General features: G+C 44.3%; 1 protein-coding gene across 5 annotated transcripts in view; it reads left to right on the forward strand.

The window, feature by feature from the left end:
* The window catches only part of LOC122637984 (serine/threonine-protein phosphatase 4 regulatory subunit 1-like), a 114,289-nt gene that overhangs the window by 3,689 nt on the left and 93,538 nt on the right, over positions 1-17,062 (forward strand). The window contains exons 1-2 of one of the 5 annotated variants that reach the window (XM_043830569.1): positions 11,671-11,875; positions 11,979-12,105. The exons of 2 other annotated variants lie outside the window; for them this stretch is intronic. In XM_043830569.1, the coding sequence (XP_043686504.1) occupies positions 11,723-11,875; positions 11,979-12,105 (280 nt within the window). In that variant the 5' untranslated portion in view covers positions 11,671-11,722. Of the gene's footprint in view, positions 1-11,670; positions 11,876-11,978; positions 12,106-17,062 lie in introns of those variants that run through there. 2 more of the 5 variants (XM_043830568.1, XM_043830567.1) reach the window with 2 other exon arrangements.

Raw genomic sequence — 17,062 nt, forward strand, 5'->3', positions numbered from 1 at the left:
GTTTGAGCTTCGTAGCTCACACTCAAATGGATTTTACGTTCTCGGAAGTACCACTTTGCCCGTATTCGTGACCGAGTGACCCGCATACGATCATGTTGTAAATATGATATCGATCTTTTTAACAATCCTCGTTATACGCGACGTAACGTATCTAATATCTATATGGCTTATCTTTCTTTAGTTCGGGCAGCATCGCGAGATCGTAGATGCTGGAATTCACGTGGTGGATACAACCTTAGTCGGGGGAGTAGAAAAAATTTTCTTTACTTTCTCGCACCCTTTTGAGTAAGCACGAATGCCCTCTCGTCGTCGAAAAGTTATCGCGCTTAATTTCGCGGCGCATAATCGATGGCCCACGCTGAGGAGAGAGCAAGAGAATGAGACAGAGAGAGAGAGGGGGGGGGTGGGAGAGGACCCGTCGAGAGGGGTTCATCGTCGGCGATCGTTGCCACGAGGCTTAGCCATAACTTCTCTCTCTCTCCCTCTCCCTCTCTCTCTCTCTCTTTCTCTCCCCCTCTCCCTCTTTCTCTTTCTCTCCCTTCGGACAGGCTCCTTGGCGCGCGCGCGAGCAAGCGAGCGAGTCGAGCAGTGGCGCCGCCTGTCGTCAAAACGGACGCTCAAATGGCCGCCCGATTATTACATGACATTCCTCGAATACCATCCAGCCCTCCTTCCCTTTCTCCCTCCCTCCTCCCTCCCTCTCCGTTACCCCTCGTCTTCTCCCGCGACCGACGGCTCCCTCCTCTCCTCTTCCTCCTCTTCTACCTTCTCCTCCTCCTCCTCCTCCTCCTCCTCCTCCTCCTCCTTCTTCACCACCTCCTTCTCATTCGCTCTCGCTCTTCTAGTTACGGAGAACGAGCAGACCTCCTAAGAGGCAAAAGGCTGCGCAAAAGGCTGCGCGGTCCAAAGTAGGCCTGCGATACGAATGATAAACGCCTCCTCTTTTCTCTCCTCTCTTCACCTTCTCCTCATCCTCATCCTCATCCTCCTCGTCCTCCTCTTTCTCCTCCTTCTCCGCCATCTCCTCTTCCTCTTCCTCGCGTCTTTCGTCTCCTTCCTTTGCGTTCGCGTCCCTGCCGAAGAGACGAGAATCAGCCGCGCCCTAAGCGCGATAGCTCTCACAATATTTCGGCTCTTCTGATTCTTATATCGGCGATTCGAGAAAGTCGCTGGCTAATGAACTTTTCACATTTCGACGGTCCACCAGTCGTTCTCTCGTTCGTTCTTTCTTTTTTATCATTTTTATGCTCCTCCATCCCGTTTGATCACACGTTGACGAGATCACAACGTTGATAAGAAAAATTACTTCGAATTTAGGCGTTCCGATTCATCCATCCATCCATCCATCCATCCATCCATCGATCCATTCATTCATTCGTTCGTTCGTTCGTTCATTCATTTATTCTCGAAATAATTTCTCTCTCCGAATTTATTTTTAGTTTTCTTCTTTTTATTTATTTTATTATTTTCACTTTTATTTTTATTTATTTTTTTTCCTTCCATCCCTCTCGTTCTCTCGCTCCCTTCGTTCCTCGTAAAAACGCGAAATACGTTACCGCGCGTAGTCGGCGCCGGCGACGAGGTAGACGATCGATTCGCGACCGCCTTCCATTGTCGGTGACTCTCTCTGTGTAAGGGGTTTCAAGCGACTCCCTCGAGGAGGAGAAGGAGGAGACGGCGGAGTAGGCGTGGAGGAGGACGGCTGACACCCTGTTGCAGAAAGAGAGAGACCAGGAGAATGGTTGTAGTAGAGATAGTACGATTCCTCGTAAGCCACGAACGAACCCATTCATAAAGACGAGGCCGTGACTAACGAGCAAGGAGCACCGAGCGCGAACTATGCCCCCTACCCCTCTTACTCTCTCCCTCTCCCTCTCTCCCTCTCTCTCTCTCTCTCCTGCTCTCACTCACTTTTTTCTTCAGCTAGCTTTTTCCTTCGTTCTTTCGTTCTTTCTTTCCTTCTTTCCATCCTTCTCCTTTTCTCGCTCGTTACCCAACTCTTTTTCCAACACCACACACAATGACGAGTCAAACGGCACTCTCCCTCCTCTTCTTTTTCCTTTTTCTTTTTTTCTTCTCTCTCTTTCTCTTTTTCTCTCTCTCTCTCTCTCTCTTTCTTTCTTTTTCTTTCTGTCTTTCTTTCTCTTTTCTCCTTTCATCCATCGATCGTGGCTAATTACAGGAGCGTCTCGTACCAGAGACAAATTCCTATATCCAGCCAATGACCGCGTCGCCCTTTGACGTTAGAAATCTTGTATAATCTTTCTCATCGGGAACGTGGGAAAGGGAATACCGAACGATGAAAGATATCGATAACTATCTTCTTATCCCCGAATTAATAATCCGAACGTTAATTAACGTTACAAAGTGACGAGGAGGACGATGCCCTCGCGCGGTGTCCTTCGATGAAATTCTAAGGAAATATATCCCAAGGAAGTAGTCATTGACTAGGAAAGTCGACTATTTTTCCCAACTCGACTTTTCGATTATTACAATGTTTTCTTTTGTACAAGAATTTTGTTCTTTCGTGTTCATTCTTTTTTTTCTTCGTTCAGCTTTAAGTTTGACACTTTTTGCGTGTCACATTTGTCGTAGCGTCTCTCGAAAGTTTCGAGCCGACCTTCGAGCCATGGGTTCAGCGTTCGATTTATTCTCGTAGTTCGCTCGAATCGCTTAATGTAATTTGCTTGTACTTTCTAGAAAGAAAAAACTCGCTTTACCTGCATCTACATGTCCTTAACGTAACACAATCGATTCTAATCGTTCAGCTGACTCTTTCTTGTATTTTATCGTGACAGGAAAAGTTTTGATCGCGTTACAAGGCTGTCAAGGATCGATGGATAGCCGGGAAATGGAAATATTCGGTGTAAACGCACCCTTCATATTCGCATCCTCCTCAACTCGACGTACCTCCGAAAACCGGCAACCCTTCGTTGCTTCGCTTTCGATGCTCTGAATGAAGGAAGGGTGAGGAGAAAGGGAGGAGATGATGAGCGAGAGAGAGAGAGAGAGAGAGAGAGAGAGAAATAGAAGTAGAAGAGAAAAAAACAATCTAGCTAATTTTCGAACGCGTATAAGGGCAGTGGGACAAGCAACGTAAAACTAACGCGTCGCCCCAGCTTCGAGTCGATTCAACGACCCTTCAAAGGACCAGAGATCAAAGCATGCCACTGGCTTTTATTCGAATAAAAACGCTCGGGTCTCAAAAATCTCGGAGTAACGTCGACGCTTTTAGTCCTCTATTTTCTCTGGCCTTACCCTCGTCGCTGTGACCTTGACTTTTGAAAGAAAGAAAAAAAAAAAAGATAATTAGTAAGACGATTAAAGGGAGAAATGTGAGTTTTCGTTAAGGAAAGCGAGAGAATCGACCTATTTTTATTTTTATTGTCATTATTTTTTTTTTCTTTTTTTTTTTCTTTTTTTTTTTTCTATAACTAGAGACAAATTTCTTTCTTTTAATTTTTTACTAGTTTCACTTTACCGGAAGTATTTGTAATGCCTTCGATGAAGTGGAAGAGGAATAAATATTATTTATTAAAAATAAAAAGACACCTCCTATAGATAAGGTCTCGTTCGTTCGAGCAAATATGCGCTATTAGCCGGAGGAATAAATTTACGGAAAAGAATAATCTCGTAGACGTCGAAAAACTGTAACAAACGATCGTCGAGGGCGAATGCTGAGCGTTTAAAGAAGTACATGGTTTCCCTTTTCTCTTCTTCTTCTTTGGCGATTTCTTTGCTCTTCTCGCTCTTTTACACGGTTCGCTGCACTCGAGAGCGACGATTCGGATTTCGCAGTAACAAGGAAGACATTTCAGGAGGAGAAAAGGATAGTCGGTAGAAAAGAGCGCGATGATAAATCGTCAAGGATGATCCGAGTCGTGTGAGTTAGACGAGGAATGAGAGAAAACAAGATAAAGAGCAACGGAGTGTGTATGAAAAAGAATAGGAAAGAATGAGAGAGAGTGAGAGAGGAATAAAGAAGGAAGGAAAAGCTGTAAGATTTCTTCGTAGTATTCAAAAGTGTAAGGAACGTGCGACTAAAGTCGGAATCGATAACGCTAATCGATGATAAGAGGGTGGTTTAGTCGAAGAGCAAGAGTGATAGCGTCATTAATCATATCCGCAACGGAATCGACGATCCTTCTCGTCGTAAATGCAACCGAGAGAAGTGGCATCGTGTGGCGGACAGAAGCGTGCACAGCTGGTACGTTATCAGGTGCCTTCGGTAGGGATGCGATAACGAGGGAAGGATGTCGTAACACATTCTCTCTCTCTCTCTCTCTCTCTCTTTCTCTCCTACACACTCTTTCTCTTTCTTCCTTGCACTAGCACGTCTTCTCTTTTGTCTTTCTCCACTTCTCTCTTTTCATCTCTATCCTCTCATCACTTCTTTTTCTTCTTCCCTTTAGAAGCGGCGACCCAACCGATTAGGCGGTAAGTGTAAATGTGGAAAGTGACTTCTCAATGGACGAGCCTAACATTCTTTCCCTTTTTTTAAGCACGTGTCGCGCCGATGTCGCTCTCTCACGATTATTTGTGTGTGTATGTGTGTGGTAGTGATGATAGTAGTGTAGTAGTAGCGTTGGTAGTGGAACGCCGTGTGTAAATAAAATTCCAGATGATGCGGCGTTCCATCGTTGTCGTTGTCGTCGTTGTTGTCTCCGCCACTACCACCACCGTCTCCACCACTGCCGCCGTCACCGCTGCCGTCTTCGTTTTCGTCTCCGTCTTCGTCTTCGTCTTCGTCTTCGTCTTCGTCTTCGTCTTCGTCTTCGTCTTCGTCTTCGTCTTCGTCTTCGTCTTCGGCTTCGTCGAGGAAAAGCACGCTCGAGGTGCATGAACTTTGCTCGTAATACGTGAGCTATGAAACTCCTGCTTTTTAATAACTCCCTCATGCCACGTTTCTTCCTATCGATTTTTCAGGTCAATCGACGACATTCTTATTTGTTGTTTTACTAATCCCTTCTAATCTTTATCATTCTTCGTCGATCTTATATCTTTAAGATCTTTCGATAGTAATCGAAGATTGTTTACGAAGGGAAGATTTATTCGATTGGCATAGAAACAGAAAGAGAGAGAGAGAGAGAAACTGAAAGAAATAGAAACTAACGTAGACAGACAGATGGACAACATCGAGAAGACAACGATTTGATAAATTCGAATCGCATTCCACGAGATTTTTCCACTCGATGTGGATGCGACTATTCTTCTCCTCCTCTCTCGTCGTTATTGGTGTCGTAGGCGAAACGAGGTCGAAGCTCGATGTGGCACGAAGAATTTCGTCCCCGGAATCCGGCGGTTCTCGCGCAATTGTTGCGACAATTTAGCGCCGTTGTCTCCATCTCTTCCTTCGTTATCTCGCCAACAAGTTAATCTTTATAAATAGCCCGAGCTACGGTTATATTTAATCCTAACTCTCGCGGTGTCGTGGCTTCTACGTTGATACTTCTCTTTCTGTATCACTCTTTTCTCACTCTTCTTCCTCTTCTGTTTCTTTTTCTTTTTCTTCTTCTTCTTCTTCTTCTTCTTCTTCTTCTTCTTCTTCTTCTTCTTCCGTATTATCGTATTTCGTAAAGTCATTAATGAATGCGTTCTCTAGAAATTTCATTGCTCCATGATCATTCTTTTTCTTTCTCTCTCTCTCTCCCTCTTTCTCTCTCTACTTCTCAGATAGATTATATTTGATTTATCGAGAAATAGCTTTTATCGATTAAAGATTGCTAATCCATGTCGAATACCATTCGAGGCACATATGTACGATCGATGACCTTTCAGCGATGATCTTCGACCTCCTTCTTCAAAAATGTCGATCCTTTATGAAGAAACGAGTACGTTCACCTGAATAATAGAGAAGATTCGCGAGAATATCTATTTAGCTTTCTCTCTCTCTTTCTTTCTTTCTTTCTTTCTTTCTTGGGCCGCGCTGTTTTTATCCCGTGGTTTTTTTTCGCACATCTCTTTCTCTCTCTCTCTCTCTCTCTCTCTCTCTCTCTCTCTCTCTCTCTCTCTCTCTCTCTCTCTCTCTCTCTCTCTCTCTCTCTCTTTGGCGGCCTTTCTCGTGGTCCTTCAGTTAACCTAAATTCAGACACGACCGGTAATCGATCGTTCTCGAGCTTCGCCTCTTTTCTTGCCACTACACTTACATTTTACGAGACGAAGAACGTGGTAAGACCGATCGATCGTCTCGTTCCAATTTTTCCTCAACTAATGCGTAGTAAGAGAGAGGAAAAATGAGATAAAGATGAAGAAGAAGACCGAAAACGAGGAAAGGAAGATTCTTTGGAAGATAAAATTTGTATAAATTTTTGTCAACCGATAGAAGTGTTCAAGTAGTTCTATCGATCGAAATATCTTGTGATGTCTTAGGAATAAATATCACGTCGTATTTAAAATCTTTTCGTCCGTAGGAAGATCGCGTGCAAATGCAACTAAAACGTAATTCTTGTTCTCGAAAGACGTCGAAGGTCCGAGTAGAAAAGTTCGTTCGAGTTAATCTTAGGGCTCGCCTGACAATAAAAACGGCTTGCCCTTACATTCCTCGGCAGTGTGTCGTCCGCTATTTTAAACCTGAAGCTTAATAAACTTACGTCTCTTAATTAGACCATGCTCGATTCCTCTCGTTTCTTGTCATTCACCCTGTGTATGTCTTTTTCTTCGTTTCTCTTATAATTTCTCTCTATTTGATTCTTACATCGTAAAGTTAACATTTTAGTGGTTCAATCGTCTTTATTATTCGCCGAAAGAGAAAACGATACGAAAAGTTTATTCCTAACCTGTTGTGCCTTTATAACGTAAGCTTAAAAGAGATCAACGAAACGGCAATGCTCGACTTTGATTTTTCTTTTCTTTTTTCTATCTCTTCTCTCTCTCTCTCTCTCTCTCTTTTTCTTTCTCTTTCTCTTTTTTTTTCTGTCTCTTCTTTGCCCTTTTCTCTCGATGTACTTCGAGCGAGTGCTCACGTTCTATTCAGTAAGAAGTGGCATTTTGTCTCGCTTCTGAACTTTTCCCATTGGTCCTTTCTTCGGGCATCCGACGATATAAATTGCTACAGAAAATCCTCTAGAAGGAAAGGAATGTAGAGAATTCTTGTCGATCGAATGGTATGGATGGTGGGAGATGGGAGGAAGAAGCACCTCAATGTGCAAAGGAATAAGATCTATGGGCATTTCAAAGGAACGAGAACACACGACAATGCCAGACTGTCTTATAAAATCCAATTTTATCCGACATGTATCGCGTGCGCCTAATGAAGTTTCTATTAGTTTCCAACTATCTAATCTTTATTGAAGTTAAAGCGCCAAAGCGTCAGGAATTTCGTGAAAACGATAACGATCGTGAACGCTACTAAAAGTATCGAGAAGATCCAAGACAAGATACATACAATCGTTCAATTGTATTTTGCTATCCATCGATTCCTAAGTCCGGAATAAAGAACTTAATATTTTAATGCGATATTTCGTCCGCATTGTTAGTCCGCCCCTACACATTATTACTTCGGCCGTTTGGCCCGCATAATAGCTCGAGCACACGTTTGTATTTCATTATAGGATTAAGGAATTACGCTGGCCAGACGTGAACGAATCACATTTCTGCGGTGGGCGATGCTTTAAGACTCAGGGTCGCGGAAATAATTATATACGAAAAGCTTACGTGAAATATTTTCAAATAGAATTTCGTTGAAATTTTGATCGAACATTAATAAGATACATAAAACAAAGAAGAAATAAGAGAGAGAGAAAGGGCAAAAATTAGATAGAGAAAAGAAAACAACAAGATCTTTTTTTTTTATCTTCTCATTATTCTTTCTTTTCGTTTTTTTTTTTACAATTTTCATATATATTCATTTTATTTATTCATCTTTTTGTTTTTTTAAATTCGTTTCATAATTTGTCTTAAACAATTATGCTCTGACGAGCGAGCGAACGCGCATACGTATATACGTAAAACGATAGTCATTCTTTCTGCACGGAAAGTATAGTATCCCCTCTCTAACTCTCTTCATTTCGTCGTCTCTCTTTTTCTTTCCACCATCCTTTCCTCGCTTTTGAGCGACCACGTGAGCTTACGTGCACGGTACTCCCGCGCTGAGTACGCTCGTTACGCTATGATACAATCAATGAATGACGGAATACGTGGCGTGACGTGGCGCCGCACGTTGACCATGATGACTTATCTTACACTTTCTCCCTTTCGACATTCATTTTTATGTTACGCTCTGTTCTATCTTCTTTCTTTCTTTCTTTCTCTTTTCCCTCTCTTCCTCTTCCTTTTTCTCCCCTCTCTCTCTCTTTCTCTCTCTCATATATTGTTTCTTTTTTTTTTCCATTATATTTCCCCTTTATTTCTTTTCATTCTTTTTCTATCTCGTTAACGTGAACGAGAAACTCACAAACGACGTCGATTATAAATTGACAAAGTCGATAGAAAAGAAAAATATTCAAGTGATACTTAACATTCAACAAGCTCGAATTCGATACGATAGAGAGGAAAAGAGAAAAAGAGAGAGAGAGAAAGAGAAGGGTAAGGGAGGGAGGAAAAGAGAGAAAAAGAGAGAGTATTTACCGAAATCTCGTTGCTCGTATCGACGGTAAATATGTGCACATTGATAAAATTGTTTTTTACTTCTCTTCAATACGTATCTATACGTCGAGTTATGAAGAACTGTGTCGTCGTAGAGCTTATACGTACGTCATATATGCGTGTATATGCTTTTATATATTTCAAGTTTATTTTACTTTGTTCGGGATTCGTTTTTGACCTAGAAAAAAATTGCACGCGCGCGCGTACGCATGCACATACATGCATAAATGCATACACATACACACGATTGTAGTCGAGTCGTGAGATCCTCATTCTCGAGATATATATATATTTTTTTTTTTTCTTTTTTATTTTTTGGGAGAGAAAGCCTGATTCTGTCGTGAGTGATCTCACTCGCTCGTGTCACCAACGCGAACGTACCTTTATGTTGAATTTTCGACCGAGTCTCGTTTCGCTTCGTTTCAAAGCGAGAATGAAAAGCGCGAGAGAAAGAGAGAAAGAATGGAGGAAATGGAAATATACCAGAAAGAGAGAAAACCTACTTTTCTTTTATCCTTACTTCTCCTTTTGGCGTTTTCTTCACCCCCTTTTACGTTCAACTCCGTCTCTCTCTCTCTCTCTCTCTTTTCCTCTTTTTTCCTTTCATCCAGTGCACATTAGCAGCAGCGTAGTGCAACGTATGTTCACGAAGGCAAACCTCACGCTACAATGCAATCAATGAATGACGGCGTAGCGGCGTAGCGTGCACAGTGACCGTGATGACTTTTCTTATCTATCGGTCTCTCAGCTCTTTTTCTCTCACTTATTTCTTTTTTTTTCGAACACACACATTCATTCGTTTTTCACTTGCATTCTCACTCCCATTCTTACTACACATATCCTTTCTCTCTCTCTCTCTTTCTCTCTCTCTCTCTCTCTCTCTCTCTCTCTCTCTCTCTCTCTCTCTCTCTCTCTCTCTGTCTCTGTCTCTGTCTCTGTCTCTGTCTCTACTCTGTTCATTTCTTTCTTCGTTTTATCTATCTCTCGCGTATCGTCAGAGTGTACAAGTATATACGTTCGCACAGGGATACGCATACGGAGCTCCTCATCCGGTTCACATTACACGCAACGCGTATGTACATTGACTAGAGTAGGTAGAGTAAGTACGTGAGGGACGAAAGGATTAGTATATAACGTTTTACGAATTCTTCACTGGCGCGCGCTACTTCTCAACGAGGTCTTAATGAAATTTTCGAGCGAGACAGCTATGTATATACGTACGTACGTGTATGCGACGAAGGACGAAGTAAGAGCGAGGAAGAGAATAAGGGTGGTGGTGGTGGTGGAGGAGAGGTCAAAAAGAAGAAGAAAAAGAAACGAAAGAGAGAGAGAAAGAGCACGATTTGCGAATCGCCACGTGATTTTCATTAACAACCATTTCTTTCTTATACCTTGTACATCTACCTACTTATATTTGAATGAAACGTAGAACTTATACAACAACGCGAGAAAAAGAGAGAGAGAGAGAGAGACAGAGATAGAGATATCCTTTTGCATTAAATTTGGATAACGAGTAACCTCACTCGAGGTACTATAACCCCGTATAAAAGTATATTAGGCGAGCGTAGGCGAGAGAGTAGGAAGGATAATCGAAAGTTAGGAGGAGTTTGGACGTCGCGGTCGGACGTCGTCGTCCTCTCGCGGCGTCGTCGACGGCTGCGACTATCGATCGGTGTCGCGCGGGCGTCGGCGTCGATGTTCGCCGGCGGTGGCGGCGGTGGTGGTGGTGGTGGTGGTGGTGGTGATGGTGATGGTGATGGTGGTGGTGGTGGTGACGGTGGTGGTGGCGGCGGCAGCGGCGACGGCGATGCCCGTTCGGTGGTGCCCCCCGCCGGCCGATGTCGACGCCGACGCTGACGCCGACGCCGACGCCGACGCCGACGCCGACGCCGACGCCGAAGCTAACGGTGCTCTCGCGCGCCGTCTCTTCGCGAGCGCGCCTCCACCAAGTAAGAGAGAAAAAGATAGAAGAGAAGGAGGAGGGCATAGGGTGCAGCGGTCAGACCAATCGTGTCTACTGTGGAGCCGGTAAGAGAGACCGGTACGTCTCTTTACCACGTAAGACCGCCACGTTAAAACGGATTTATCGTTCGCGACTCGTCGTCATCATGGAGAGACAGCTCTCCCTTCCTATTCTCTTTCTTTCATTCTTTGTCCTTCTCTTCTTCCTCTTCTTTCTCTTTCTCTTTCCTTTCACGCTCAGTCGACTGGACAATCGAGGAGTCAGTGCTCGACGACTTCGCGATACGTTTTACGCACGGATCCGGGCGTTTCTCTTGCCGATATTATCATCTCCGTTGTTATTATTATTTCTCTTTCTCTCTTCGCAGTTTGAATACCTTTTATGGTTTCTTTTTCTATCTATGTCGAGAGAGAAAAGAGAGAGAGAGGAAAGACCGATTTGGTTGGAAGTCAAAAGTAGTGGGTGGAAGTGAGATACGTCGGTGGAGACAAGTGGAAACGTGCCACGTTGGTCGGACATGGTTTTCTCGATGGCACCTTAAGGAAGCACATGGACATTTAGAGGACGTCTTACGTATTGTTTCTCGGAGATTGGTTCTAGAATCGGTGGAAAGGGATGATAGTTTTTGAATGATGATGATAATATGATAATAATGATAATAATGATGACGACGATAATAATTCATACGAGACTCGTATGGTCGGCGTTTACTCCGAAGGATCTCGGAAAATGTCGGTATAAAGCAAAAGATGAAGATGAAGATGATGAAGAAGAAGAAGAAGAAGAAGAAGAAGAAGAAGAAGAAGAGTAGGAGGAGGTGAAAGAGGAAGAGGTTGAGGAAGAGAAGGAGGAGAAAAAAAAGAAGAAGTGAAGTCGAGCAACGTCCGGGGCGAGCGCCGTTCCTGACGTCGAAAATTCCTCGCTCGGAGGCAGTTAACCGTCTCGTAAATCTTAGACGATCGCGCATACGCGAATATAGGATGTTAGCGATATAACTTTGCTTCGGAGTCGCTAATATCGTCCATGACGAACGTATATACGTACGTATAAACGGTGGCTCGGTAGAAAACTTCGTATCGTAGAATATCGTTGTTCGTTCTTGAAAAGGAGGTGTCTCGATCAATTGTTCGAGATAAAACCGTATATCGTGATCTTAGAATATTGTTATATCGTACGATGTCAGTGGTGAATCGAGAAGTACATTGTGCGCGAGTGCTCAAGTTCCCTTCGAGAAACCGGCGTGAGCATGTTGTTGTGAGAGTATCAACTACTCAAGATGGATGGATACGTCAATGGAGGAGAAGCGGAGCAGCTTTGGGAGCTGCTGAGGTGAGTTCGATGGTCTAGAGTTGCTCCGGACGGAATCGAGCTTTGACGAAATTTCTTGTCTTTAAAACGCACCGCTCTTGTTCTCTTTACGATCGACGTGAAGGTGAATGGAAAAGGAAAGAAGAAGAAGAAGAAGAAGAAGAAAAAGAAGAAGAAGGAGAAGGAGAAAGAAAAGAAGAAGGAGGAGGAAATAAAAAAAGGAAGAAAACATAAGAGGCTCGTGCCGCAAGGTAAAAGGGAAATTTTTTTTCCTCTCGCGTACTTCTCGAAGCTCTCGAGTTTGCTATAGATCGAGCGAAAAGGCGTGAAAACGAGAAGGAAAGGCGAGGAGGCTACAAAACGCCACGAAGCATCGACAGAAACAAATGTTCTCGTCGCGGCTAATGAAACTGCCTCGAGGGCAGGAGGAGGTAGGGTGGGAGTGGGAAGAGAAAGAGAGCGGGGGTGAGAGAGAACGAGAGGGAAAGAGAAAGAGAGAAGAGGGTGGGGAAGGGATCAGAGAAATAGAGAGGCGAGGGGTTTACGAGGGATGGGAATGAGAAAACACCGTTGTGAAGCTCGATAGCGGGAACGGGAAAGGGTTGGGGGCTTAACGATCGGTCATGTGTGTGCATGTATGTGTGAGAGGACCGCGTGGTCTATATCGCGTTGTGGAAACTGGGTTTCCCGAAAGAAAAAAATTTCCGATGCTTCTATCGATCTGTCTTCTTCCTCCGCTTCGTACATTCTCTCTTTTCTTCTTGGTCTCTACTAATTCTCGCGTTTATTTTTTTCCTTCTTCCTTCTTCTACTTCTTCTTCTACTTTTTTTTTTTTCCCCAAAAGTAAACGAATTAACGTTACTTAACGAGAGAAATTCTTCGAAGAGAAATCGTTATCGACGTGAGAAAGGGAAAGTTCTATAATGGTTTGTTATTGATCGATCTCGCCTTCCTTAGACTAGACTCCTTTTCTTTCTTTCGTTCTTCGTCCTGTCATCCGCGGCATAGGGATGGTGTGGGTGGTGGCCGAAGGGTCGAAGGATCGACGAAGAGAAGAGGGGAGTCCTCAACCCCACGCGTACAACCTCAACCTAACTGCGTACGTTCATGGTCGACGAGTTATCCTCCGCTTTTTATTATCCGCATTTTTCCGCTGGCAAAGGAGAAGAGCCTGTGAAATCTTTCGTGGACACAGCGCTCGGCGTAGGATTATCGAGAGAGATCGAATAGCAGAGATGAGAATGTAGCACGGCGATGACTATATGCGCGATAAATCAAAATGGGACAGCAGCCTCTCTTAGGAACGATATTAGGATCTCGAGCACGAGCACGAGCACGCGTTTATTTGAAGGACGTGCGTCGGCTAATAAAAAATATATTACGTCGATAGGTAAACGAGTCACGCGACCCCTCGTAAATCAATCCAGGAAAGTCGGAGAAGAACGGAATCGAGCGAATCGACCGATAGCTGCGGTTAACTGCGTACGGCTTACCTAGTCTTTTGCCTCCCCATTGTTTATCTTGCTCCTTCGAATTTCGCCACGGGGAAGAAGGCACATTACAAGTCCGCGGTTATATTCATTCGACCCGTAATTACAAGCACGATGTAAACGAGCTGCCGGCGGTTATTCCTGTACTCGGCGTAAATCGTGCTGCCGCGACCGATTCCGCGACGTCAGACTTATCCTTGGGCTGATCTCCTTCGCCCACCGCTCGTATTTTTCTTATTTCTTCGTTCTCGTTCTCTCGTTCCATTTCGATCACCGTCGATAACACCCTACCCTTGTTTGGCCGAGAAACGGACGAGCGCTCGTTTAAAAATACGTATGGTACGTAGATACTCTCGGGCCAACGGGGGAAACGAATTATCTACTTTCTCATTGAGCTTAGAAGCGTCTTAAATGGATGGAGTCGATTTGACGGATGCCCCGGTTAAGGAACGAAAATAACATCGCGGGAAGATATAAATACTACGCGGAGCAAATCAATTTTGTCGTAGCCTAAAGAGAGAAACTGTTGAATCGGTAAACGGCTACGGTATTCTCGTTTGCGATCGTTTCTTTATCAAACTATCTTACAAAGTTAATCGTATAAAGCTTAAAAAATTCTTTGTCCGTAGTATAGAGAACGAAGCATGGAAAGTCCGCCTACGTTACATACCAGTTGAATTATGCATGCTAAATAGCATACTCGGAAGTTCACCGAGGTATCGGGTCGTAATCCGTGCGTGAACGATCGCAAGATGAGAATTTAACTTTGGTTTATAGTCTCTGGTCTATACTTTCTATAGGCTTCCCGACCTAACGGACGTACTTACTTATGACTTAGTCATTGCTTCTTTTTATCGACTTCTAACTTTGCATCGTCAAGAGCTAAACTCTCGAGGAATAAGAGAAAGAGGGTGGGAGAACGATAAAACTTTTCCGCGAAGAAAAACTTTTTCTCGTTAACAGTGTCCATTGTTGTTGAGCTTGTTATTAAGGACTGATTTCGTTATTACGACGTATAGTGGCGCCATCGACGCCTCACGAGGTTGTAGAATGTTACTGCGAAATCATCGACTGTGTAGACTAAATGACCGATGCTGCATTATATCGTACTACTCGATGTGGTCTGTCATCGATCGGTACTAACCGTACTCGCATGAAACTCGTAGAAAAATCGAACGTACCGAGAAGCCACATCAATCCACTACCCCTCGAAAGATACCGAGAACTCTTTATGCAATTCCATCGTGACGTTACGTTTTTCTTTGGAAAACGAAAAAAAGAAAACGAAGAAAGATGTTTGACGCGCTGTTAATCTTTCCCTTTTATTTTGTATAAGGAAAAAGAAGAAACTTGAAAGAACACCTAGCCGATAATGACCTTTCTCTTCTTTACCCCTTTTGCCTGCTCCGCGTTACACTGATGACGTAGTTGGACGATTTTCTCATTTTTCATCTCGACGAAATTAATCTCCAACTAGGACACTCATTGTACCGCCAAGTAGGTAACGAAAAAAAAAAAAACGAAAAAATAATAAAAGAAAAGAAAAAAAGAAAAGTAAAAGGGGAAAGAAAAGAAAAAAGAAAACTTCATTATTATAGCACCGGCACGCGACGAGGAACCGTCTCACCCTACCCTTCTCCGTTCCTTTTAAATTGCAAACATAATTGCTAGGCTCTTCCTCTCTTTCTCTCTCTCTCTCTCTCTCTCTCTCTCTCTCTCTCTCTCTCTTTCTCTCGTTTTCTCTCGTTCGACAAAGTCGTACGTTTCTCACTGGACCTCCATTCGTACGCTGATACGCCGCTTTAATTACTCCTACCAAAAGGGGTCGAGGAGAGCCGAGAGGAGAAGAAAAAACGTAGATAGCGTTTGTCCACTTTATCTGGATATCTTTAACAGAAACGATCGCTTAAATAGGATCCACTTTCGCGGGACAAAAGGGACTTTATTACGAGGAGGCTGCTTGCGACAGACGAGAGAACAGGGTGGAGAAGGGCCGAGGGAGAGAAGATCGTTTCTGGAATCGGACCGGCCGATCGATATAATCGGACGGTAGAGAAGACGTAACTCGGAATATAGGACTCGACAAAAATAATGAAATAGGCGCGAACGTACTACGGCAGTACGTATGTAAATACGCGCGTAGATACGAAAATGTGTAATCCGAGAAAGTTAAATCGTTGAAGATGGGAAGGAAGGTTAAGTTACGTTTTCGTCCTTCATCTCGACCTGATTTCGCGTAAAGGGCATAGAGAGTAAAAGGCGTAAAAGACGAAGTCTGATAGGTAGATGAGAACAGATGATCGAAGTAACAGAGAGAATTCATAGATTCGTTGTACGCGAGAGTTTTCGGTTCGATTGAACATGTCGTCTTCGTCGTATTGGTGTCGTTGATCTCTCGTGGTCGTAGAACTGTTCGGTGACCGTCTGGATATACGGGGTGAGAAGTATCCTCTAGGTTTCTCGACTTCGATCCAGACGGCTACGCAAGCTCTGCGGATGAAAAGAAGGAAGGAAGGAAGGAAGGAATGGAGGACAGACTGACGGACTGACGGACGGACGGACGAACGAATGAACGGATGGATGAAAGGAAGGAAGGAAGGAAGGAAGGAAGGAAGGAAGGAAGGAAGGAAGAAAGCAAAAGGGGTGCACGCATGACCCTGAACCCAACCACCACGCCATCCTGTACAGGGGTGCGAAGCATGGAAAAGGATAGAGAAAGGGAGGAGGGTGAAACGAAACAGAGAAAGAGAGAGAGAGAGAGAAAGAGAGAAGGACGAGGAGGAAGAAGGGGAAATTACACGTACACATACAACATAAACGCACGCGGACGCATACAGATACGTACACTCTAGGGGTGGATTGGAAGAGAACGAAGAGAGAGTGAGAGAGAAAGAGAGAGGGACTCCGCCGAGGAGAGAGTACAGTCCTCGGGATCAATACTCCCGCGTCTTGCGATCATTCATCTTGCCACGCCCCTCTGCTCTCTCCACACACACACATACACACACGCACGAATACACATAGATCTTCTCTCTCTCTCTCTCTCTCTCTCTCTCTCTCTCTCTCTCTCTCTCTCTCTCTCCTTTTCTCACATACATAGTATAGCCTTGGTGGTTCTCTCACAGGGTCTCTTTCTCTTTCTCATTCTCACGCACGTACACGATCGGGGTAGCACGCACGAACATAGACACTGCCTCTTTCTCCGCCGCCATCTTCATCCCTCTAGCTTGGTACACCCCTCGTCGTCGTCGTCGTTTGGCGCCCAATCGTGGCGTGTCCATTACGAATACACCGGAGTTAGGGGTAAAAGGAAGGAGAGCTAAGGGTGAGGAGAGGGAAAGTCTGAAGGGCAGAACGAAAGAGATAGCAAGGGCGTGCGTAATAGAGAACGGCATAGCTGACTGCCGTAGCGAGGGTGGTGGTAGGAGGTTAAACTGTTTAGGGAGCACGTACTAGCGCGTACACACTCGTGCGTACTCGCGCGCGGCCGGAACAGCGCGTACTACGGCTGCACTTGACTCGTCCTCGTTGCACGTGATTCAAATGAATTTCTGAAACTATCAACCCTCTCTTCTTTCCTTCTTCCTCCGAACGTTGAGTCTACTCGAAAGAGGGAGAAGAAAGAGGGGTAGGTGGATGAGAATGGGAGCGAAGATCGGAGCGGAGGACGAAAGAGACGGCGCTTGCGGGGGATGAAGGCGCCTGCTTGGAAGGGTG

Source organism: Vespula pensylvanica, chromosome 2, assembly GCF_014466175.1.
Source record: "Vespula pensylvanica isolate Volc-1 chromosome 2, ASM1446617v1, whole genome shotgun sequence".
Lineage (NCBI taxonomy): Eukaryota > Metazoa > Arthropoda > Insecta > Hymenoptera > Vespidae > Vespula > Vespula pensylvanica.